Consider the following 27270-nt stretch of genomic DNA (forward strand, 5'->3'; position numbering starts at 1 on the left):
GTCTGCTCCTTCTTCCTATAAATTATCTTTCTGTTTTGTTTTGTTTTTGCAGTTGGTAGCCAAGGTGCCTGATTATACTCATTCCTTTCCTAAAATAAATATTTTCCTTCATTCAAAACTTATAAAATTTGGTCTAGAACAAGTACATTAAAAAAATGGCATGGCCAACGGGGCAGTGAATCAAAAGTTTCTCGCAATAGTTAGTGAAATTAAACTTAAGAAAAATCACTCCATTAAAAAAAAATGAAATGGTGTTTGAGAAGATCATCCAGCTGAGAATATTCTCTGAGGATTCTTCTCACAGGAGCATGGTTGACAACCGAGGCCAGACACACAGACGTTGCTTCTGGGCATTGCTATGATATGGAACCTTCGAAAAGTTTCTTCTGAATTTATTTCTAAGGAGAGGTTCAACATTAAGCATTCAGACTTGTATGTGTGTTCTTTGTCTATGGAACTCCCATGGGGACGTAGTACATTTAAACCTCTTCTTTCAAAAGGAAACACACATTTCTAGTCCTTCACAACTTTATTTTATTGTTTTAATTTATCTGAAGGGAGTTCATAGGATCATTTGCTGCAGTGACACTGGCCTTGTAAGAATAAAATGAGTTTCTTTCTCTAAATGTGTAAATAAGATCCAGAGCCTTTAGCTATCGGAATGTTGTGTTCTGTGTAGGCAAGACTGTGTGATTATAACAAATGCCTGTCTTCAATTTTAAAAAGTTCCTACAGAGGCAACGATTAAAGCTATTGTAAGATTTGTATTGACCCAGAATAGTGCATTTTCTTCAGGGATTTTATTCAAATCCCATATGTTAAAAAGAAGCTTCATATCTACGTCATTGTGCAATTCACGAGACCCACTTAGCAACAGCGGCAAGGCAGAAGTTGATGACTTTAACTGCAAAATACTATATACTTCTGTTCTCCATTTTAATGATACTTTTCTTTTTTAGTACTGAGAATTGTTTTGTTTCAAATAAGGTACCCAGAGCCATACCTCACCATTTCTTATTCTGGTGGTCACTCAGCTTATTTAAGTGGGTAAGCCTGAAGGGACGAGTGAGGGAATTCCGTATGATTCTTCCATGTATTTCCTTATAATATTTTATAGTCAGAAAGTCCAGATCTGCCTTCACATCGAGTAATAATTGCATGTTATCCAAACTTCAGAATAAGAGATTGAACCTTGGCTCTAGGCTTTTGAGATGCTTTTTGGTTTTGCTTTGTTCTGCTTTGCTTTAGAGTTTATTTTATTCAGAGGAGTTTTAGGTTCACAGTAAAATTGAGGAAAAGATACAAAATGTTCCTATGTACCCCCTGTCCCTACACAGACCAGCCTCCCCCACTGTCGACATCCCCACCAGATGGTCCATTTGTTAGAATCAGTGAACCTATGCGGATTCATCATTATCACCTGGAGTCCATGGTCTACATCAGGGTTATTCTTGGTGTCGTATATTCTGTGGGTTTGGACACATGTATAATGACATGTATCCATCATTATAGTATCACATAGAGTAGTCTCCCTGCCCTAAACATCCTCTGTGTTCCACCTGTTCATCTCTCCCTTTGACCCTTGGCAACCGCTGAAATTTTCATCATCTATATAGGGTTGCCTTTTCCAGAATGCCATATAGTTGGAATCCTACAGTTGGTAACCTTTTCAGATTGACTTCTTTCACTTAGTAATAAGCATTTAAGGTTCCTCCATTTCTTTTCATGGTTTGATGGCTCATTTCTTTTTGGTGCTGAAGAATATTCCACTGCCCAGATGGACCACTGTTTATTTGTCCATCACCTACCAAAGGCATCTTGGTTGCTTCCAAGTTTGAGCAGTTATCAATAGAGTTACGATAAACATTCATGTGCATTTTATTTTGTTTTGTTTTTGTTTTTGTTTTGTTTTGTTTTCTGGTGGACATAGATTTTTAACTCTTTGGGCAAATGCCAAGGAGTATGACTGCTGAATCAGAGTGTGAGAGGATGTTTAGTTTTATAAGAAACTGCCCCCGTCTTCTAAAGTGGTTGCACCATGTTGCATTCTCATCAGCAATGAGTCAGAATGCCTCTTGCTTCATATCCTTGCCAGCCTTTGGTGTTTGGGGATGCTTTTTAGAATCAGTTGACATATTGGTGCTGATTTCCCACTATTTAAACAATAAGATATTTCATTTATATCCCTCTTACCAGGGGAAACCCAAGGGTCTCTATTTATTTATTTACGCCTGTATGTGTTTGTGTGCCCATAGCACCTTACTGCAGCTTGACCCACACTCCGAAGAACGGTGGTATTTTCAATAGGACCACGGGAGCACTTGGGAGTAAAGTGCATTATTTTTGCAAGCCTGGGTATCGAATGATCGGCCACAGTAACGCAACCTGTCGACGGAATCCAGGAGGCATGTATCAGTGGGATTCTCTCACTCCCCTCTGCCAGGGTAAGAAATGTGTTTTTTTTTATCCCCAAACTTGAGTTAAATTTATTGTTCTTATTTTACTCACATATTGAGAATTACTGAAGCGGCAGAGATGGATAAAAGGTAAGGAAAAATTGAATGTGGGTTTATAGAAGTACAAATTAAACTTTCCACCGGCCATGCAAACATTTCTGACATTTACACTAGGCTTGATTTAGCTTTATAGCCTGAATTCAGAGGATGGTTGAACATTCCCTAGATGCCGGGTAGAATTATCCTAATACTTACTTGTATTTCATTTTGAAGTAAAAAATATGTTATTTGATGTAGATTCAAAAGAATTTTTCTTGACAGTTGTATTAATTAAAAAATCAACTTACTAAAACCCCCTTTAAAAAATTTAGATTAAAAACTCATTCTTTGAGCCATATGCTATTTATTTCATTTTCCTTCGGTCATTTACATCTAGGGCTTATTAAAGTTGATTTCAATATTTCATGCTTATTTGGGTATTTTATCTATCAGATGCATAAAAATCAAATTTTCAAATAAGGCATTTTAATTTTAATTGAAGGCTTTGGAGTCATGAAATTTTCATAGTTTTGCCTTGTCGAGATTTATATTCATAATAAAATATATTGGTCTTTGAAAGCTAATTATGATTTATGAATGGAGCCTCATATTGGCTTCCTTTTTGTCTCTTTTTTCATAGATTTAGATTTTCTGGTATTGCTCTCTGAGACAATAATGGGTATTTACCCCAGTGACTATATGTGTCTTTAACCACCAGAAGTTAATCAGATACTTAGCTTGCTTCATTTATGTTCCAGCTCCAGAAATTTTTCTTAAATATAAGACAAACATAAAGACCCAAAAGCTGCTTTCATTCGGAATGATGATTTTGTTCTTTAAAAGAAGAAATGATTCTCATTTTCTTTAAATGTTCTGTCTCTGTCTAGGACGTAGACTCTGTTGCTCAGAGAGCAGCCCTGGGGACAGAATGCCAATGGCAGTAATAATGACGAAACTTCAAACTGGACAGTGGGGGCGGGTGTTGAGCAGCATTGGGAGAAGTTCCCAGAATCAGGACTTCTAGAGCCCGAGTCACAAAGTAGAGCCCAGGTGGAAGGTGCTGTCAGAATGAAGGCACTAGAAGGCAGGGGAGCAGACCTTGGTGTGATGGGAGGGACACAGGAAGAGCCACAATCCGGGCGTATGACCGTGCCTCTTCCTGCTCCGGGAGGAGTTCCGAAAACCCCTACAGAGCTGGAGACATGGCTTGCTCTTCCTAGGAATAGTTGAAAGGATAAGATGAGGTCTGCAGGTGTTTTTCTCATACGTTGTGACCTCTCTGTCCTGCTCCCATTTCCTCCCTTAGCAGAACTGTGTAAGGCTCAAGTAAATGACTCAGAAACAGTGCACCCAAACCCAGATCCTCGGGGAGTCTGTGCAGTTTGGGCTCAGGAATCTGAGGTAGTGGGGTGTGTGTGTCTGTTCTTTGCATTGAGCATAACCAGGAAGCAGTGATGCTGTGGATGTGGCATGTGGGAGTCACGCCACACACTTTGCATGGAAAATTAGACTATCTTCCTTCAGATTTCTTCTGGCAGATAAACAACCTACACGATTGCATTCTCAAATGATCACGTGCTCCAGAAGCAGCATCTTCCTACAACAAGACCCCAGGGTTCAGCCGGTTTTGTTAACTATTCTGATAGCCAGGCAGTCTGAAGGATTGTGTTCTTTCTTTATAGACTATGACTTATAAAACCTGCAGGGCACTGAAGAATCATCTAGTTCAATTTACTTATTTTCAAGTGTCTGGAACTGAAGGTCATAAAAGTTAAAGTGACTTATCAATAATCATAAATATATTGACCTAGAATCCAGACCTTCTGCCTACACTTCAGTGTTTGAATCAAATTGCTTTCTGCCAAAAGGAATTCTACTCATAAAAAATCTTGTAAGCACCAATTCTGGAGATAATCTGTATTTTCAGTATTTAAATTCATTTACCGTGGAAAAGTCTTTTGTCTTTCGGTCGTAGGTATTTATAATTTGTATAAAATAGCATTTTGATTATAGTAAGATACAGAATATTTTCATCATATGTGAGGCTATAATGTTTAAAAATAAAAACCATGGTAGAAAGTAAGCTTTCTAAAAGTCACTTAAAAGATGTGGCTCAATTGCATAAGCATTTTTGTCACTTAAAAATAAAATTAAATCTTTTAAAATAAACAGAAATGACTACACAAATAGATGAAGGCCATTGAGAAAGTGTCCTGCAATTTTAAAGGAGTAAGCAATATAACATATATGGGCACTTTATACCCTAAGGGTCTTTTACTCGTGATTAAAGTATCATTAGAGTCGATTCAGGTGAATTTAATATGAGATATAAATGTGTGATTGCTACAGTATTTAGTGGGGGAAATTTGATGTATTCAGCATTATTCACTTTCCTTTGTTGCTTATAGAATGTAAAACTTTTGCATAATGTAAATACCTGACTTAGAGAAAGCCATTGGCCTCAATTGACACAGTCTAGTGGAGGCTTTGTGGATTATCAATTCCTTTCTTTTACTTTTTAATTAATTAATTAATTAATTTTTATTATGTTCAGTTAGCCACTGTATAGTACATCATTATTTTTGATGTAGTGCTCAACAATTCTTTAGTTGAGTATAACACCCAGTGCTCATAATAGCACGTGCCCTCCTTAATACCCATCACCCGGTTACCCCATTTCCCCACTCCCCTCCCTTCTGTAACCCTCAGTTTGGCTCCTGGAGTCCAGAGTCTCTCACGGTTTCTCTCCCTCTCTGATTTCTTCCCATTCAGTTTTCCCTCCCTTCCCCTATGGTCCTCCGTGCTATTCCTTATGTTCCACATATGAGCGAAACCATATGATAATTGTCTTTCTCTGCTTGACTGATTTCACTTAGCATAATCCTCTCCAGTTCCATCCATGTCGATGCAAATGGTAGGTATTCATCCTTTCTGATGGCTGAGTGATATTCCATTGTATATATGGACCACATCTTCTTTATCCATTCGTCTGCTGAAGGGCATCCCAGCTCCTTCTACATTTTGGCTATTGTGAACATTGCTGCTATGAACATTGGGGTGCATGTGCCCCTTCTATTCACTACATCTGTATCTTTGGGGTAAATACCTAGTAGTGCAATTGTTGGATCATAGGGTAATTCTATTCTTAACTTCTTGAAGAACCTCCATACAGTTTTCCAGAGTGGCTGTACCAAGTTGCGTTCCCACCAATGGTGTAAGAGGGTTCCCCTTTCTCTACATCTTCACCAACATTTGTTGTTTCCTGCCTTGTTAAGTTTTGCCATTCTAACTGATGTAAGGTGGTATCTCATTGTGGTTTTGATTTGTATTTCCCTGATGGCAAATGATGTTGAACATTTTTTATGTGTCTGTTAGCCATTTGTATGTCTTCTTTGGAGAAGTGTCTGTTCATGTCTTCTGCCCATTTCTTGATTGGATTGTTTGTTTTTTGGGTGTTGAGTTTGATAAGTTCTTTATAGATCTTGGATACCAGCCCTTTATCTGAAATGTCATTTTAGTTCCTTTCTTATATTAAATCATCTAGTCTGTGTTCTGTATCAGGCTAGGAGGATTCCCCTATCACTTCAAAAATCTGTTGAGTGTTTGTATATGCTCAGATGTAAGGAAACAAAATGAATGAGACCTGTTTCCTCCCTTCAAGAGAATCACCACCTGACCATGAAAAAAGATTTATGAATTATGACAATAAGCATCATGGATATCATGACCGAATTTATATATATCATTAGTTAAACAGCGTCATCCTTCAGGTACATATGGAACTCTTCTTAGATGAATGTCTCTAAAAAAATAGGATCAGAGAAAACTTATCAAAAATTGTAATATCAAAAAGATTCTTTAAGCTAAATTTGAAAACATTTAAAAAATTAGGCAGGATTATCATATATTTTTTTGTGATTTTCCCTCAGTGTTTAAATACAGATTTTAAGGGAAACCTATTTTCTTTTTGGTTGTTGGTATCTTTATTATAATTTAAATTTACAGTGGAAGATATATTCTATTTAGAAAAATGTTCAATTTCAGTTTTAAGATAATTGAGGATAATTTCAAGTTTTTTTCAAACTAGTATTGTTGTCCAAAGAGAGTTAATATATAGAGATGGATTATCACCATCTGACAGCACCATGCTGACAGTTTGTGATTGTAGATCAATAAATTAAAGATCAGGTGAGTGCCTTCTTTAAAATGCTCTGCATTCTATAAAGGAAAACAACTTGCGACAATGTCATAATATATATATATATATAAAACATTACACTGTTCCCACTCAAGCCAGCACACAAGTCTTTCAGGATTTTATTTTTTCCCCTGAGATATGGTTTTTACATTAGAAAACTGAGAAATGAGAATTTCCGTGCAGCACTTTTATCTGAGTAAAGGTACAAGTTTTTACTTCCAAAACCTATGGAACTTTCAAACACACTGTCACAAGTTAAAGCTCCTATGGGTTCTGTGCTTATGGAGAGGGCGTATGCTGTACAATTCTTGACGTATTTGTTTTCACATAGAGGCAAAGTGACGTTAATCGTGACTATGTTTGTAGAGCAGGGTCCTAGTTGTAGATGTAAACCCTAATGCAAGGGTTACGGACCATACATCTACTTGGATTTCAACCACACTTCCCTCTGAATTAGGCACGGCAGGTACCAAGACATATTCCCACCCCTTAAATCTCTGAAGGTCCAGCGGGAGAGACAGATTTAGGAGTCAGTAAATACAGCTCGCTGTGACATTCCGTGAGAGTAGATACACATTAAGTAGAGGTAGCAGAGAAGGTCAGGGATATTTTCGCCATCATCGAACACCTGGGCTGGAATTTGCCGGGAGGGGAAGGAGTGATGAAAGATGGGCTTGGAGCAGGAGACAAGGGCTCCTCATGGGAGACCTTAACTGTAAGTTTATATAAAAGCTTTCGCCTCCTGTCCTGTGGTTGATGCCAGTGTATTGAAGAGCTATGGGCTATGATCGTACCTTACATTTTAGAAAAATCTTTAGCGGCACGGCCGATGGTTGGACAGAGTCTTGTCTGGAACACCAGGGTACTTAGAAGCTCGGGAAAGTGTGCGGGAGCAGTGGTAGAGTCCTTGAAAATACGGTGGACACGGGTTTGTGCACACTTTTATGAAATCACGTCAAAAGGCTTTACGATCACATGTAAAGGGTTAGTACGGGAATGTGGTCAGTGAGGACATGCACTTTAGTTTCCCTTGCTGGCAGGATTATGGGATGGCTCTCTGCATGTTGGCTCCAGGAGGGGCAGAGACTCCTGGGGCCGGTCTGATGTGCTGCCTTCCAGGTCGCCGTGGGCAGGCTGTGTCCATCAGACACTGGTGCTCAGAGAAGTCAGAGGGTCAGACTTATCAGTAAGGGCGCTGCTGTTGAATTCGTTCAAGATATTGGGAACATCGTTATTTATTTTTCATGAGAGAAGATATAACTTTGTAGGGTCTGTAAGGACCAAATCAAATGAATAAAATTATGATAAAAAATGTGTGTGCTGGGATAAATTTCAAATTCGATGGCTCCACCACAGAGCAGGGACTATCTGAGACATTTGACAAGAGAGCACATATAGTCCAAAACAGTCAATAAATAAATCCTGTAGTCCATCCTCTCAAAGGTCTTGGAGATAATTGGGAATTTCATTACTGATGCAAGTGTTGAAATATTTTAAGACTTTTGCCAAACTCAGAGATCACTGTAGTTATTATAATTATTTTTATTTGAAAACAGAGGATTTGAAAACTGGACTGAACGAATGAATGAATGAAAAAATAAATAAACACATTTCTCTTGGTGGCCCTGGCAGCCTAATACTTAATATGTATTTGATATGTATTTAATATTTCAACATACTATGTAAGATTTCAATGATTAATTCTTGAGCTGCGATTATATGTTTCCTCAGTGATTTGAACACCCTTTGTTTTAATCTTACAGAAGAACAAATACAATTTAGCTCTTTTCTAACTTCATTAGGGTATCGGTTTCTTTTTTTTTAATTGTCTATAATAATACTTTGATATGTGTACTGAAAATAGAAGACTTGCGTTTTAACAGATAAGCAAGGTCAAAACCTGGAGTTGAGGTCATTTGCCTTGTAGGTCCCCGGCTGCTGAGCCCACACACTGTATCTGTCTCTGGTCCCCAGGACACCCAGCCAGACCACCCGGTCATCTGAAGCATTTGGTAAATATTTAAAAGCAAGAACTCCATAACTCTATGACCTTATAAGATATGTATTTGAGAATGATTTATTCTTTTCCTTTAAAAATGGTCATCGTCTTCTGCCAGACTCTACGTTTTCTCTTGTTTTCATTGACTTTTTGCCCGTGGCATGTTAGAAGCACAGAATTTGGAGAGAAAATCATCCCTGATGGTAAGGGGCCCCCATCTCTCTAAACCTGTTTCCTGCGATGTGGAGCAGGCTTTTCGATGCCTCGCTCTCGGATTGGGGGGAGGATTGAAGTAACTTAGAATAAATCTTCAAAACATAACGTTAGCGCTTACCGTTGGGTCTGGAGGAGGATTTGGGAGACCTCCTCCACACTTAGCCAGGATCCTGTGGCTCCCAAGAGGCAGAGCTAATGTCAGGACTCTGGATGACCTGCTCCCACAGCAAGGCTTTTTCCAAGACAACAGGATGGCTTGTAATTAGCATTTAGAAAGTTCTGGGCAGGATTAAACAAACAGTAGGGATCATCTGTGAGTGACAAAATGTAGGAGGACACATGTAGTTACTGGTTTCAGGGAACTTCAGGTTGTTTTTCTCCCTTTGCTTGACCTTTTAAATTATTTTTCTCAGAAACCTGTATTGGTTCGTATCCTCCCCGATAAAGCCAGGCATATCTTCTGTCCTTCAGGCTTCATTTCCTGCCTTAAAGCAAGAAAACTCTGCCAAGCAGCTGTTTCCATTATCAATACACTGATCTCATTCATCTTGAAGAGAAGCCTGAATTAGAACTGAAATTTTCTGTATTATCTCAAAGACCCAGGTAAACTAGTGCAACACGGCACACTGATTTCCACCTTCCCGTGTTACAGAGACAGCAGCTCCCAGAAACTATTCCATTTTTTTAATAAAATGTAAATTTTGCTGTAATTCTTTTGTTTGTCTCAAGGTTTTATTTCAATTCTTGTTAGTTAACATATAGTGTAGTATTAGTTTCAGGAGTAGAATTTAGTGATTTATCATGTATGCCTGGTGCTCACCGCAAGTGCCCTCCTTAATGCCCAACCCCCTTCCCCCCATCCCCCTGCCCACCTCCCCTCCAGCAACCCTCAGCTTGCTCTCTATCCTTAAGAGTCTGTTTCTTGGTTTGCCCCCCTCTCTCTCTTTCTTTTTAAAGCTTGGTTTCTCCGAGTCTTTTGTAAGCTGTAGCTTTAGCTTGGAGTTGACTATTGTCTATGTTTTGCTTGCATTTTGCAGGCAAAGAAGAGTAGGAAACATGATCTTTCTCACAAATTACAGAGTAAGCTTCTGTTTGTCAAGTCAGAACTTGAAGACGGAGAAGTCTAGATGCCTAGATGCGTGTAGCTGCTAATAATACTGTCTCTGCTGATGTGAAGGTTATGAGTGGAGCAGGAGATGGGTGGATGAAGAAAATCGTGTGGGGGGGTCTTCTGGGAGTCAGGTGTGAGCTGCATGTCTGTCTCCCTCACTCGTTAACCCGGACAGATCCCAGTGCTCAAATGTGACATTCCCAAGCTACACAAAGACTAAACCTCTGAGATGGGATTTGACCCCACGTGTTTCAGATGCAAAAATCTACATCCTTTCTATTATATCATGTGTGTACTCCCTACACATTATTGGCGAAGAGCATCTTTTAGAAGGAACTCTTCTTTTTTTTTTTAATTTTTAAAAGTAGCAACATTATCACAAATTAGGAGGATATGTTTGGTGTCCTGGCATTAAACTTGAGTTATTTTGTAAATTTTGATAACCTTTACTTATGAGCATAAAATGCATAGGTAATTATGACTCTTGGCTTGATTTTTTTCGTATGCCTATTTATTTGCTTCTGTGAAATGATCAAGCTTCTATGTGTCATGTCAATAATGTAAGGTCTCTAGAAATTTAATATAATGCTTTTAAAATACCAAATCACATGTTCTATTATCTAAGAAAATATTTATATATACGTATACAGTTTATGGTCATTATGCCAGCTCTATTCTAAGTTCTTAGGTTATGGAGACACATAGTTCACGTAGTCCAAATCTGCCAAAGCCTGCACAATTACCCCCATCTCTTTATGGGATTTGAGTGATTGGATTTTGGATATTTCAGCCAATCTCCCGAATTTAGATGTGGGTCCCACCTGTCCCCAACATTTACTGACCAATATGACGCTGAGCAGAAAATTTGGCTTCAGTAAAGTTTAGCCTCCTCATCTGGACATGGGGATGAGACTACTCCCCTGCTGCCTTGTTTGAAGGGGTAAGTGAAAACTTTGTCATGAAACCTTTACCATAGAAGCCGGTACTAAGAGGCACCCAATTACAAAGGAACTCTTTTCACGATACAAACGTATTTCCATCCATGAGTGTTTTCGGTAAGTACTTGTCCACTTGTTTACACACAGAAACTTTATGAATGTCTAATTAAAGTCAATAATATTTAGATAACTAAGCTGGTGATAGATTTCTCTTATTTTTCATGATAATTGAAAGGAGGGACCAGCAACATTTTTCTGTACAGGCCCAGGTAATAAATATTTTAGTCTGTGTGAGCCATTTAGAGTTCTGTCACATATTCTTCATTTGCAAATTTTTCGCAGTCCTTTTAGTTGAGCCATTTTTAGTGGGCGAGCTATACAAAAACTGTGCAGGGTGGTTTTGACCCGTGGGCTATGGGCTGCTCACGTCTGACCTAAATGATGTGCCAGCATCAGACCAGAGTGCAGATTATAATTCAGCCAATATCATTTATCTTCTAAAGTTTGCAAATTGTATCTCAAACATTTTATGGAAGGCATAGAATTATCCTCTATCGTGTACAAAACCCAAGTGTTTATTCAGCACATTAAAGAATGCATTTTCTCTGTTCATGCCTGGCCCATGCCCTCTATCACAAAGGTCCGTGTTTGCTGTCTGAGTCTGCAACATGTTAATAATAAAGCACTAGTGTGTGCAAATGTATATACAGGGTGATTTTGTATAATAGCAGTTGTTATATGAGGCCCTTGACCTTCCTGGGCCAGGAACTACAAAATACACAAGCAAGAATTTTTCCAAAGAGAATCTGGAGTTGTACTGATGAGAGTACCTAATCGAGGTCAGCCGTGTACCTTGCATTCATGGAAATTCTCATGATGTAGTTTTTGCAGTTAACACTGGGAAATGATTCTGACGTGGACTATTTCCAAAAACCAGCAGCTAGGACCATGTGTGTTCCCTCACACCTGGAGCATCATAGCGGGGAAGATATGCACTGGCAGCGGAGAGGGGAGAGTCCATGCAGAACTTTCCACTCTGGTGTGCGGCTCGTGAAAACTGACGGCTTCTAAATCACTGAAAGGCAAAGAGGAGTGGAGATTGTAAAATGCCCTGTGTGACATTTAAGTTACCAGCTGACATTGAAGAGTAGCTCATGGTCTTTGCCATGGTGAGGTGACAAGCTATACCTGCAAAATTGACAGTGTGAAAGTGTCTGTCCCTGGCAGGGAGCGGTGGACCCCAAGCCCATGTGGGGGTGGCCCCAGGGGCTCTCGGGGATGCAGTGCAGTTTCCCAAAGCAGCTGGCTTTCTAAATTCCACAAGTAGAGAGAGCTGAAAAGTGGAAGCAGCATAAACAGCTCAGAGAAAGGGGCTGGTAGGTGCTGGAGAGTCGCAGTGTGACGGACAGGATGGGCCATTTTACCAAAGACCATGGCAGGCAGAATGAGTGACCGGCTCTGAGGCTGAAGACAGGCATGGGCGATTCGCATTCATGCACTCGTGCATGGGCTGTCTCTGCCTCAGCTGTGCCGGGCCAGTACATGGGGTCGGAAGTCACCTCTTCACTGCTGCTCATTACTTCCCCCCAGCAAGCCACTCTCTGTCCCAGGGGGACTTAGGGGCCCTACCCTGGGGTCCCATAGCATCCTTTGTGCCTATGTCTTAGCACTTGCCACTCCGTTTTGTCCTTGTATGTCTGTCAATTTCTTCTCCTTGACCAGTGGTTCTCAACTTCCAAAGCTCACAAGAATCGTCTGAAGTTCTTGTTAAAGAAGGGGACCCTAACTTCCAGCCTCCTTGTTCTCTGGTTCTCCGGCTCTGAATGAGCAGGTCCGACAAAGTCTGGAACCTGCAGGTTTAGGAACATGCTAGGTGAAATTGGTGCAGGAATCTAAGGATCATGTGTTAAAAATCTCTTATCCTTGAAGAGAGAGATGTTTTATATTGGGATCCCCAGCATTTTGCACAGTCCTAGATCATAATTGTCGTTGATACAAACTTATGAGTAAATAAATATGGTCTCGAGATCTCATTGATTGCCTTCCTTAATAAGATTTCTATCATAAATGCTGTTTTTGGAAAGAAACCCAGCTCAAAATTAGGCCACTGGTGATGCTCCTATCCTCAGCTTTCCAGTATAGCAATAATGAGGTTATAGGCATAGCTTCTACAAATCAGTGCATCCCTGCGCGTGGCAGACATAGCCCGCAGTGCTCTGTGATTGGGTGCGTGATGCTAGACAGTGGGAATTCAGGGGTTTTCTTACTGCTGTGAAGTGTTATGACCTGAATTGTGCCCCCCCTAAGAAAGATACATTGGAGTCCTAATCCCCAGTCCCTTATGATGTGACACTCTTTGGATCGAGGGTGTTTACAGAGGTAAGCAAGTTAAAGTGAGGTCATTAGGGTGGGCTCTTAATCCAATATGACAGTTGTCCTTTAAGAAGAGGAAATTGGGACAGAGGGAAGACTGTGTGAAAAAGACAGTGGTTGGAGATGGCCATGTACAAGTCAAGGGGGCTGGCCTAGGACAGATTCTTCCTTATGCCCTTCGGAAGGAACCAACCCTTCCAACCCCTTGACCTCTAGCTTCTGCCCTTCCAGAACCTTGAGATTGTACATTTCTGTTATTTATGCCCCCAAGTATGGGGCACTCTGTTAGGGCTGCCCGAGGAAACTTACATGCATGGCCGCCTCTCCACTCCCTAAAATAACCCCACCCCTTTCTTTTTCATTCCACAACTCCTCAGACGTTTTATCTTCCCACCCTCCAAGTCTATAACCGAGTCCTGTCAATTCCACCCTCTGTTCCTTTTGTTTTACTATAAAAAAGAAATAGAAGGTCACGGCTCTTCAGAAAGTTGTGCCCACAGTGTAATTATGTGAATTGAAACTGAAGAACCTCAGGGCTTTGCTACAAGTGCAGATAAAAGGTCAGGTTCTTGGCCGCCTTTCTCTGTCACATCTGCCTTTCTGATCCCAATCAAAACTAGGACACTGTTAGAGAGAGACCCACAGATGAAACACTTGGGATTATTCCAACAGTTTTTCGATTTGGCCTGAAAAATTCTGGGCACACGTACCTGAGGACCCACCCTGGGAACTGTGTTCTTCAAACGCATTTTGGCCGTGGCAAAGGAAGTGTGCTGACCATTCTCTAGTCGATGTTAATGCATTTTTCTTTTAAAATAGCGCATTCTTGGCCTATGAATTTATCCTGTGATTGATTTTTTTTCATGTTAAAAAGCTCATTTTTAGCTTTCCCTTTTTAGGTGGTTGTAATTAACTGTCAAATCTCCCTTGTTGATTTTAGTGCAAGGTGTTTGTTTTGTGAATTCGTTTGATATACTCCCAGGTTCCGTATTTCTAGTTGGGTCAGATTAATAGAGAACGTTATTAAATTGGACTCTTGCATGGAAAAGCTTAGAAACAAACCCTCTCACCTCTAATTATAACAGCTTGGATGTGCAGGAACAGACTCAGCAAAAATTGATATTGGTTTTGCAAACGTAGAATAGGGAAGGATTGGTGTTTGATGCACCAGGACTTTGCCTCTGAAATTCACTTGGGTTCTTGACTCTGCTGCTAGGCATCACTGATGATTTTCTTTTAAAAATAATGTATAAGAGCATTGGCCAAAGAATGCATCATCTTGAGAATAATTAGTATGCCAATTTCTAGTAGACCAGTAGCTCACACAATGGCATTTCATTTGTTGCAATAGTTACTTCCAAATGTCATGTGAAGAAAAACAATGGAGATCAAATGAAATGGAAATTGGAACCCGTGATCTTGTGCATATGGTGCTCTATTTTGAATTAGCTGTTGCCTTCATAATAGAGCACATTTAATGGCCAATTATAAATATAAGAAATAACGTATTTGCAATGAACCCTATGCAGTAGAGTTCAGATGGAATGTCTACACTGAGGTTTTTTGATGTCATCTGCATCTGTGACTGCAATACCATTGACCGATGGTGATGCACGTGAATATTCATTTTCCAGGGAGATGTAGCTTCTCAAACAGGAAGTTGGCATTGTGTTTTTTTTTTTTTTATTATTTGTAAATTTGAATTTTTGAGAAATAATACCATCTCAGGTGGAAGATTATTGTTGTTCATTTGGCCTGAACTTTCATTTTCAGAAATTTGTTAGAAATATATTTTAATGATCTTCAAACAGGAAATAACAGACATACACACATATATTTGTCTGTTTAGATCAGCACTATTGATCATCAATGGGAATTGCACCTTGATGGGCTATTTTGTAGCTTCCATGATGCCAACAGTGGCGATATTCTGTTATGAATCCTGCAAGTCTTAAAGGGACTTACAGTTTTCTTGAAGGTCTCATGGTTTTCTATAAAAAGCAGGTAAGCATTATGTTAGGCAGCAAAGCGAGAGATTTTTTTGAAGCTGATGGCATAAAAAAAATGGGAAAGTAGTATTCATATTATAAAAAGCTGGAGATGTAGTGACACAGGCCATGAGATTTTCTTCCTGGAAAGAAATATTGGGGAAAAGGGAGTCCCAAATATTTTGTGTTACTTATCACAGTGAAAAAGGCCGTTGCCATGTAGTTGAAGGAGCATAAAGTTCAGAGTGAGACATTTGATGCTGGGGGCTGGCTTGACCCCGGACCCACTGACCTTTGAGTAAATTGTTACTATTTTTTGGACATCAAAGTCTCCACTTAAAACAAAGATAATAATATGGATATAAGTTCTTAGTCTGAGGATTCAATGAGATGATTTAGGTAGTTCCTAAGTCTATGGAATGAAGGAGAAAAACTGTACAAAATGATATAAAAATATGATCAAACATTGACTTTTAATATAAGGTTGTATAATTATTAAAGCAATATGCTTATTGTAGTATATTTGTTTTATGACATATTTATTGACGTAACATAATGATCATGTATTATGATGTAATACAAAGTGAAGAATGTTGGTTGACATTATTACATTAATATTATTAAAGTGAGGATATGAACTAGTTCTCTTCATTGTAGTAATTATATATAATAAAATCGCATATAACATTACTATAGTATATTGTATACATACACATTACAAATATAACTTAGTTTGTGTATTTACACATATAAAAGAGGATATTAACTAATTTTAAAGCAATATATTGAGATTTAAATTCTGATTCTCAGTTTACTCTTCAATATTTCTGTGAACCTGTAAAACCTTATACAGTGTCTCTGGGCCTCGATTTTTCACTTGGAAAATAAGGATTGCTTCAATGACCTACATCATCTCTTTCAACCTGAAAGATCAATGAGCCCAAGAGGAAGCTCTGTTGGCCTATTATACACAACTAGGCTTGGAACAAGGGGTCACTGAGGTCAAAAGATGGGGATTTGGGGGCACAGGGGTTGAAGGAATTGGGCAAAAATTCTCTCAACTTGAAGATGAAAGACAGTCATGAGTTCTTTCTTGTATGTGTTCAAGAAGGGGAGACACTGTTGCTGTACGTCTTGTTTGCTGATCGACTAGTTGAGGCTTGAACAGATCTCATGGAGAAGGTCAGAGTCCACTCATTCCTTAGATGATTTTTCTTGAGTTCTTTCTGTGCCGGGCACCAGGCTTAGCATTGGACAAATGGTAAGCAAGAGAGAAGAGATTGAAGGAGATGGGGTGAATTAGTCAACCTCTGAAACCTCTGTGGATTTTTGTTGGTCTATAGCTCTCTGTTAATAACTAATAACACCCTCAAATCATCCTAAGTAGAATCTCCTCTCGAGGTTGACAACAGAAATTGAACGTAATGATTCCACCTCAACTGTAGGTGACTGGCACTTCATTCCAGGCATGTGGTGCCAGAGGCATTTGGGGGAAATAAATGTAAATGTGAGTTTCCAATTGGGCAGCTCCGTTTTCTGTTCTCTCTGGAGCCTCCATTACCATGCAGTTATGAGAGTGGTAATATCCTCCCCTTTATCCTGGAAACCGATGTCAATGGACTGCTGGAATTAGGATCAGATTTCTGTCCATATGCAATCTACAGAACCATATGACAGAAAGCACCGTGTCCTATTTTTTAAAAACTGATGGTTGTTGTTTTACTAAAGCTACTGTGTTCTTCGATGTTTTTATTTGAACTTCTCCAGAAATTAGAACAAATGAATAGGAGAGAGCCATGATTAACCAAGGATTAGAGTGACCCCAGAGTCTACTATGTAAATTTAGTTGATTCGTTTATACCCCACCTACTTCCAGAATGACTGCACTGGCTGCTTACTTGGTTCAATTCCCTATGCAAAGGTCAGCAAAAACTGAATTTAAAATTTCGATTTGTTACTGATTTATTATATTGTCTTACGTGTCACCTCATTCTCCCTCTGACCAAGGCTAAGCTTCAAGTGAACCACAAGGCTGATTGTCATGGAGCTGTTCATTGGAATATATTTAAATTCCAGTTTTTAATTAATTGGTAGTTTCTAAATATTAGGATGCTTCATTTCATCACCTGTTGTAGTAGTGCCATTAATGAAAATGAAGTTTAATGCCCCCAGAATTGTGTGGAAGAGCTAGAATAAGAAGCCCTTGGAAAAAGAGGCAGTTTTCTACAATCCAACGCATCTTTGCATTGCCTATGGGCAATTTTAGTAATCAGCCTTCGAGAATATGGTTAAAAAGTCTGCATAATATTATTAAAATTTAATTTAAATTGCTGAACAGTCATTTGCCAACGTTCACATAGTTCATTTAGTGTTACAATAAACGATTTGGCCAGGTAGCGGGTGATAACCTCGAAACCCATAGAAACTATAATCTTCAATCATTTTCCTTTACTATGGTCCCTCAGACTCGGATTTTATTATCTCTGTTGCTTTCCTACTATTACCAAAGAATCTGGTTTCTCAGCTTTATTAATACTTATGATTTATTGATGAGTTTTAGTTCACTTAATTTTCCTTTCATATTTTGAGAAAACCCTTATGGGGTATTTTGTAGACTGGCTATCTCTCTCTCTCTCTCTCTCTCTCTCTCTCTTTCTCTCTCAACATCTTTCTCCATCTCTTTATCACTTATATCCGTATATCTATGTATCTCTTTATACTTTTCTTTTTCTTTTTTTCCCATGAAATGGTAAACACACTATTTGCTTGGTTTATGAACTGAGAAATTCCAAGTCTGTTACCTTTTTAGATGTGTTAGGGAAATTCTTCTGGCCCTAGACACATGTATTTATTTACTCTCCCACTAAATAAAAGGTTAGTGTAAGTCACTGGAGAAAAAAAAAGTATGAGCAGACATCTATAGTAATGTTTTCTAGAATGGATACAATAGAGTTTTGTTTTTAAGGTTTTGTTCTTTCATTCTTGCCCTTCTACATGCTTATATCCTGGGCGTAAAAGAAAAAAGGGAGAGAGAAAAAGAGAGAAGAAAAGTTTTCTGGTCCTTGAGGCTGAGATGAAGACCTTAATTTGTCTTTAGTGCCTAATTTATTGAGATTTTAAATTAGCAGTTGTTTAAATTCATGTTGGATATTTCTAAGGAATTGTAATTACATTTTCTGAAAGAACCAATAAAACTTTTCTTCCAGAAACGTGGGATGGTTTTGAATTTTCAACCATGAGAAAGTAAGGGTGAGATCTTGCTCTGAGCTCCCTCTTCCCTTAGCTCTGCCTGGTCGCTCCTAACAGCCTTCCCTATTTACATCCCAGGTTTATTTCTTCTTTATTTTCTGTGATTTTTAATTTTTTTAAAAATAAAATATAGCCAAAATTTCAGGTCAGCAGTTTTGAGAATTTACTAGACACGCAGCATTTGTTTGGCAGGAAACACATTTGTCTGTCTTTCACTAGGCAACTTGGTCTCTCTTTGCTGCTCCGTTCCCTCACTTGTAAAGGAAAGAGGACAACTGACCAGTGCTGAGTGATTCATGTGTAACTACACTTAATATTCCCTAACTAACCTTACCCAATGGTCAGGCAACCATGGAAGAGATTTTACTAGTCTTATTGGCAGGTGGTGAATCTCAGGCTGAAATCCAGAAAGTGAATTGTCTGTGATCAGAACCAGCATGTGTACCTGTGTTGATTAGTGTTAGAACATGATCTTCTCATGACATCCCCCCACTCACCAGACTAGATAAAGATGGCCCCTGAAATCCTGGGTCCCATGAGAATCAGCCCTAAGTAAAGTGCATCTGGTCCTTGCATGAGTTCCTGGGATGCCGGATTGAATGCTTGGTAAGGTCACTTGCACACATGGGAGACTTCTGTGGTGGGGTGGCTGGAAGTGGCTCAGACTTGGCGAATAACACACCTGAATCCTTTCCTTCCGCTCCTCTCTCTACGCGCTTGCTTTTTGTTGCATTAAACTTTGTTTCATATTCCTAAGAAACAACCCCCCTTCTTGGTTCTTTATAACTTTCCCCCTGCGCCTTCCTACAACTTTCTAGAAGCAGTTGGGCGGAAGTCAGTTACTTTTCTACAGCCTGGCATAAGCGCAAGCCATGGGTTTGCCCCTAAGCCAGCCTCGCTTGCCAAGTCAGAGCCTTTCCTTGTAATCAGCCATTTATCTGCCGACCTTCTGGGTCGCCTTCCTTCCACAGCTTTTTTGTTTGTTTCAAATTAATAAGTGCATTTTTTTCTTCCTTCCTTGTGCCATGAGGTGCTAAATACGTTCAAGAGATTTCGAACAACTCAGGATACTTCTTCGCTGAATCCTGTTATCCTGTATTTCTCAGCTCAAAACCGCCATTTATTTATTTATTTATTTATTTATTTATTTAACTTTGTCCGTCTATTTGCTGTGAAAGTCTGCAAATACAAGTCATTGCTTCCCTCTGTCTGCCCTCATTTTCAGGAACACTCTTCTTTGTCCCTCAGAACAAAGGGAGGATATTTTTGATGCTAGTATTGCTCTCTCTTAAGTGTCTGACATCACCTCTGTCCCCAGGGAATACATGAAGGCAGTAGGACGTGTTGTGGGTCCCATAGCCTCGTGATCATTCTAGCATTTTACCTGCTCTCTTGCCGTTACTGTCTGTCTTGGCCTCCATCACGGTGTCAGTGGCATATCGGTGCTGGCTAAGGAAACATCGAGTGGGTGCCCCTTCGTGTCCACTTATTCTAAGAAGTACTTGGGAAATCAGAGAAGACAAGGAGAATTAAAAATAATAATCATAAAGGGTCCAGAAATATGACCATCAACGTTCAAATTCAACGTGGCCTTTATATTTTCAGAGTCATATTTTGAAAATATATTTCTGACCAATTTATGCCTATATTTATTCATTGCTGGTGGTTAGACATGAGATAGAAAATGTGACTGTAGTGAAATATAGCAGGTGGCCCCTCGGCAACATTAGGATAGTCACTGAGAGGCATACTTTGGCCTCGGCTACTCTGAGATCCCAGCCCCAACACAGCCTTTGGCTAGTTATCGAATCTGCACAATTTGCATAACGTGTCCAGTGCTCACTTCCCAGTCAGGGTTCTCTAGGCGAGCAGAACTGACGGGATACCTAGAGATATACTCCACAGGGCGTTTGTTAAAGGAATTGGCTTGCACGATGATGGAGGCGAAGGAGCCCAGGATCTCCTGTCTGCAAGCTGGAGAACCAGGAAAACCCGTGGTATAATTCACTCCAAGTCCAAAGGCCTAAAGCCAGGAAAAACAATGAGGGAGGGAGGGCAATGGTGTTTAAGTCCCAGTCAGAATCCAAAGGCCGGAGAGCCGGTAAAGCCCTGTCAGGGGGCAGGAGAAGGCAGGTGTCCTGGCTTTAGCAAAGAGAGCAAATTCACTCTGCCTCTGCCTTTTTGTTCTGTTCAGGCCCTCAGGAGTGGATGATGCCAGATATTACACTGCAGAAGGAGATGATGCTGTTTGAAGTTAGAGATTTCTTAATGTCATCCAGCTCTACCACCTCATTGTGCCTGTGACCATCCGCATCCTTGGCTCAGGGCTATTTTTTTTTTTCTTCAAAGATTTTTTTAATTTATTTGAGAGAGAGAGCACACAGGAGAAGGTGGGGGGGGCAAAGGGAGAGGGAGAAGCAAACTCCCCTCTGAGCAGGGAGCCCAATACGGCACCCATCTCCATCCCAGGACCCTGAGATCATGACCTGAGCCAAAGGCAGACACTTAACCAACTGAGCCACACAGGTGCCTAGCCTGTGCTCAGTGCTTTTAGTGTATCTGGTTCTGTACTAGTTCTTGGGGGCCTGGAGCCCTGCTTTGGCTCTTGAGGAGACACTGATGGCTCCCAGCATGGCCAGCGCTAAACTTCACGTCTCCACTTTCAGCCCAGTACCCTCATCTCTACTGATGGGGGCACACCGCATCTGAGAGATTAACTGTCACTTGTTTCCTCGGTACCCAAGATGAAAGGAAAAATATTCTTTCATACCTGTTTCATTTTTAGTTGGCTCTTAAGAGTTGAGGAATGCTTTCCTTTATATTAAATCTGAAGAAAGATTATTTTTATGATGAAATAATGAAATTTACCATTTGCTTTGAGTCTAATAGGTACCAGATGTTTTGCTATGTGCATTACATTATACATTCTGCCAAGGTTACCCTGATAAGGAGGTGTGATGATTCTTATTTTACAGATAAGGAATCAAAAGCTCCTATGAATTAGGTAGATTTTCTAAGTCCTAAACAAACAACAGACTCAGACTTCCCTATCTCTGAATCCATGTTCTTTCAAATATTTCATCCTTTTTCCTATAGATTTTTAATGAGAAGATAATATGAAATCATCACACAAAGCTTTACCTCCACATTTATACGTGCACTTGTGATACTGTGCCCACACCAGCACTCACGTTCGGGTGACGGGCATGAAGCAAAGACATGGCTCAAGCAACACAGGATACCTGGATTTGCTTGTACTCCAAACATACACCCCCCAAACCTAGCAATGCCCAGCTTGCATCGAAAGGTTTTCCTGGACTAACTGCCTGAAATAAAAGTTAATGGTAGAGGGGTGCCGTCCTCTCCTTCTTACAATCGCATTGTGTTACAGTTTTCAACACACTGACAATGGTGGTGACACTTCATTTAGAAGATATCGGCCATGTTGATAGATACTTTGTGATGCAGGAATTCTTGAGCCGTATTTTACCCCTTGTTAAATATCGTTTTAAAGGTGAATTCATTTATTCATTTTGTGTGTCATCCACATCACTACTTAAAATCACTGGTTGTGTGGAACGAGTTGATGGAGAAACAAGTCAAATAACTCTGTTAATCAAACTCAAAATGCTCGTACGGCAGCTTGCAGCAGCCGTGCCTGTGCGCTCACGTAGCTGAGGCTGGGATCTCCCCTCCTCCATCAACGAAGGTCCGCAAGGCTCCCTGATTAAACCCAGCACTGTCCCTGGCTGGTGTGAGTCACGAGGGAGGTCCTGAAGAAATCACTGGGGTAGTCAAGTGTTTATTACAAAGACACACTCTTCAGCTGAAATATACGCAAATGCCATTTTTTGCTGGCGGTCCTTATCAAGCCTGTCATGAAAAAGTCCTCATGTGTTTGCTTGAGTGATTACTGGAATGTCCGTGGTTTGAAGATCCCGGCCAAACAAAACCTCCATTTTCCTCATGGGATAGCTAACGAGATGCTTGACCCTTTGTAAGCTAGTGGAGGCCTGCATCCCGGTACAAGATTACAGAAACTATTAACAGCTATGCAGACATTTCACTGTGTTTTAAATTATATATTACACAAAATAATTTTATATTGACTTTTAAAAATCAAATAGTGGAGTATTAGGAGTCAGAGACCATGCTGGCCACTCTACCATGCTTAGAGCACTCCCAGGAAAATTCCTAAATGTGCCTGGAAGAGGAGTTAGAGATCCACCTTTACTTTCCTCTTCCATATTTCATGTGCTGGTTATTTGGGAAAATACACTTTACAACAGTGGTGGGAGGAAGTGGATGACATACAGGCACATTTCTCTTGAATGTGATGAGGATGCTTTTGGGTAGGATTATAAACTTTTAGAGATGAGACTCTACAGATGACCTAGATAAACTTCTTCATTTACAGGTGAGAGTTCTTAAGCCAAGACAGAATAACTATTAAAATATTTGCCTCGGGGCGCCTGGGTGGCTCAGTTGGTTAAGTGTCTGCTTTCAGCTCAGGTCATGATCCCTGGGTCCTGGGATCAAGTCCTGCTCCCTGCTCAGTGGGTAGCCTACTTCTCCCTGTGCCCCTCCCCCTACTCATGCTTCCTCTCTCTCTTTCTCTGTCTCTCTAATAAATAAATTATTAAAAAACATTTGCCAAATTTAACAGATTTCAGGACAGAAATTAATAGCCACCAAAATCACTAATATCACTGTTTACACCAACACTCCCATCTTGCATCTCTGCAGGGTGTAATTCTCCTATAACACACTTTAGGTTTAGATGTCACTTGAGTTTTTATTTCTAAAGGAATCTTCTTGCAAAAGGAAAGTATGACCTGGCCAGTTATGCTAAACACCTATGACATTCAGGAAGAAAATGACTTTAAATAATCAATTCACTGTATTTTAATTTCAACTGTGTGACTAGGGTTCTGCTCAAAATGAGGAAAAAATAGAGATTTTGTGTCCATATAGCTCAAGAATATTTTCCACTATTTGAAATAGAATTAAATTATTAGCAGGAAATTGTTTCAGAAAAAAGAATCAGTGCTAATTAAATCATTAAACTGTTAATTATTATTCCCTCCTTCCCAATTCTGCTTTGTATGTATTTCCATGTATATCATATTGGAAAGGACATTGACTGACATGGCAGGTGACCTGAAATCTATCTTTTCCAATGTAACAAAAGGACATTTTTAATCATTTAAAAGTTATGTTAAAATGCTAACTAGTTATGTGATAACTGAGGGCTTATTGGCTCTTTTTCAAGAAAGATGAGGCATTTATCTAATGATTTAGTGTCATTTCCCCACTAACTAACTACCAGGTGTTACTTTCAGTTGCTTTACTTTGAGTTTAGCACCATTATCTACAAGATGGGAATCTCTCTCTTGCCTCTACCTGAAGTCCTGATTGCAATGGCCAAGTCTGGCTGATTGTAGTCTCTGAGTGTGTCCCAGTGCATTCATTTTGTTGGTGTTGGGGGGAGAAGATTTGCTATACTCTTCAAAGGTTCTTCCAGCTGGTCTAAGAATTGAATTGGCATGAGACAGATTAACAGGAAAAAAGCAAATGTAATTTTGTACATACAAGAACCCCACATACATGAAAGGTTCAAAGAGAGGAAGGTAAAATGGTGTCTATGCCATCCTGAGCTATGGAATGGGAGAGGGGCCTGGGGCTTCAGAGTGGAGGAGGACAGTTCCTAGGTCCATAAGAAGAGAGCGAGGTTTGGTAATTAGATATTTGTCTTGCCATATGGTAAGACCCCAGTTGAAGATCTTTTAGGCAGTTAAGGGAAGGTCAGATGCTTCTCTTGCGCCCACAGGGTCTTGATTGCTTTCAGCTCAATGTAGTCCACATGCCAAAGTGGCATATTCTGGGGACAATTGTTAGGAACATTTCTGACTTCTGTATGCTCCCTTCCACTCCACTTTCACCTTTTCCAAGGACTGTCAGAGGGGGCTTCCTGCACCAGCTTCACCAGGACCATTTCACAATTCATCCTTCAGGCAGTGGTCAAAATGGCCTCACTGAAACACAGATGAGTTTGTGTCACTGCCCAGCTGAAATCCTCTGAAGGTGTTCTGAAGTATATAGTATAAAATCCAGACTCTTTACCATATTTCTGAATAAAACCTTCTCTAATTACCTCTCAGTCTTTACTTTAGATGGCACCCTGTTCACAGCCCCTTGGCCTTTGATCAGTGTTTACCTGACTCAGGTAGGACCTCCTTCTCTCCTAAAGGTGTTTTCCAGGACCTCTGGCCTGAGGCCTGGTGCTAAAGTACTGAAGCATTAACGGAGGTCCCCCCCTGCCTTAATTTAAATAACTCTCCTCATTTTTTCCTTTCTTTTAGTAGTTTGTTCTGTCTCTTTGTAACACTAATTACAGTTTTTACAATACACAATTGTATATTTGTTTCTGAGCCAATCTGTCTCATCAAGAAGTAGTAAAATCTCACTAGTAGGCTCTAAGGTTCTGGCTCTGAGCTTCAGCTTCTTCTGGCTCTGAGCTTCAGCTTCTCTCCCCTTCTCCCTCCCACTCACTCACTCTCTCTCTATCAAATAAACACATAAAATCTTAAAAAAAAAGAAAGAAAGAAAGAAAGAAAGAAAGAAAGAAAGAAAGAAAAGAAAATCCATATTTCCAGATCACTTTTTAATTACTGTCTTGCTATTAACTAAATCTGGAAAAGTTCCATTTTAGTTGGAAATGGAAGGAAGAGACGTAAACAGTTTGTTCACCCCTCACGGAAAGAAAGTAGAAGAGAGGAAGGAATTAGTATCAAGTAAACGTTGACACTGTACAATGTTATAACTTCAAGACTAGATATTCCCATAGCTACATATAGAATTATAAGATCCTAAAGACCATACGTTTTCTTATTTTAATTAGCAACAAATATGATGATTAACCTATAATAACTGCTCAAAAATGTTAATAAAGTCAGTGAATAAATTGGAAAAAAAAAAAAAGAGGAAAAGGAAAAGCTCAGTTTTATCCACTACTGTTGACACCATGCTTTGTACCCATCCTGGCACATAGTAGGTAATAAATATTGTCAAGCAAATGAAGGAACAGATTGTTCTTATTCGTTGTTTGGCGGGATGTGTGAAATAGATCTTAGATATGCCCCAAAGTCTCCCATTGAACAATGTTAGATGATTTCTGTAGAACTATTTGCTTCACTAATCATTGTGTAAAAGGGGGCACCACTACTGATCCCCAAATGCATTTCTCCAAAACGTCTATCTGTTCCTCAGTATGAAGAATATATTAAGCATAATGATATTTCTCTTTTCTACTTCACATAAATGCAGTAATGCTCAAGTTAGATAAGTTGAATACTGTCAAATTAGGGGATATTTATTCTTGTCACTAACAAAATAGCTGTTTGGAATAACCTAAAACTCATCACAAAATGTGGCTGAGTTTATTCAGAACTTTAACAAATGTAAGGATTTAGAATTTTACAGGTATAACTTACATGAATGTGTGTCTGAGTAACTAGATACGTTATTAGGGCATTGCATATAAGTTTAGTTTCTTGATCTTTAGGGAAAACACACAGAAACCACAGGATAATTCTTCATCCAAATATAACTCTTTTATAAGTATCTATATTAATGGTTCTAGAGAAAATCTTAGTTGAAAATAAAATTCTACAAATCCTTGTAAATAACAAAAATACCTACATAGGCTTTCATAGGCAGTTACATACCCTAAATTTTCACATTTATAATTTTCATCAAAATAATGTGGTCAGTGAAAATATTCAAAATTAAAATATAGTACTTACACATTATAAACTTAAAGTGAAACATTTTCTTACTGTTTAAATTATGAACTTAATAAATCCACATACTGAAATTCAGTACCGTGGTAATTTTTGAAAAACTTTAAAATTATACCTTTGATAATATAATATTTTCCATTTCCCATAAATAAGTGAACGTAACATGAGAGCTATGATATTCAAGGTAGTGGGAAGGAAGAAAAATTCCCAAGAAAAGTCTGCTCTACCTGGTGGAAGAACAGGAAAGGCACAGCCAGACAAGAGAGGAAATATTTAGTCAATACTCATTCTCCATCCAAACCTTAAAAACTTGTGGCCATACCCTACCACTGAATGCAAAGACCAAGTGGAAAGCTTTCTAAGCTATCTCAGATGCCCCAGCCCTCCCCACTGGCTAGTGTCCAAGAAGGCTGTGAGGCAGCATCAGTGATACCACCTGGGAAATTGGACCCCACCCCACCTGGTGGTGATGAGCGCCCTCTCTTGCTGGAGTAGTACTAAAGGACACATACTTGGGAGTCAGAAATGTCACCATTCCTCAACTATGACAAAACCATCATCCCTCTACATGTCAGTGGAGGCCACATAGGAAGCAGTAAAGAAGTGCTCCCTGCTCTCCCAGCTAGACATGTATCAGTGGAGACCTAAAGGCAAGCTGGAATTCCCACATTGCCCAGCAAGGACCCCATTTACCTGCTTTTCCATCCCCACCTGGAGGTAGAGGTGGGACCTCCCTTCACCTACTAGAGTGCTGTTAGATAAGGCTTAGAAAAACATAAGATTTAAATAAGAGCCAGAGTTTTACGAATGAGTTAATGTTCACAATGTCTGGGTGTTAATGCAGTATCACCCATCATACCAAGAAATGGGAAAATACCAAATTAAATGAGATGAGACTATC

The 27270-nt window shown here is 39.6% G+C and overlaps 1 protein-coding gene across 1 annotated transcript in view; it reads left to right on the forward strand.

The window, feature by feature from the left end:
- Nucleotides 1–27270, forward strand: part of CSMD1 (CUB and Sushi multiple domains 1) — a 1583970-nt gene that overhangs the window by 1448529 nt on the left and 108171 nt on the right. The window contains exon 49 of the mRNA XM_048226225.2: nt 2256–2444. Coding sequence (XP_048082182.1) covers nt 2256–2444 — 189 coding nt within the window. The remainder of the gene's footprint in view (nt 1–2255; nt 2445–27270) is intronic.

This window comes from Ursus arctos, unplaced genomic scaffold (assembly GCF_023065955.2).
Source record: "Ursus arctos isolate Adak ecotype North America unplaced genomic scaffold, UrsArc2.0 scaffold_27, whole genome shotgun sequence".
In the NCBI taxonomy this organism is placed as follows: domain Eukaryota; kingdom Metazoa; phylum Chordata; class Mammalia; order Carnivora; family Ursidae; genus Ursus; species Ursus arctos.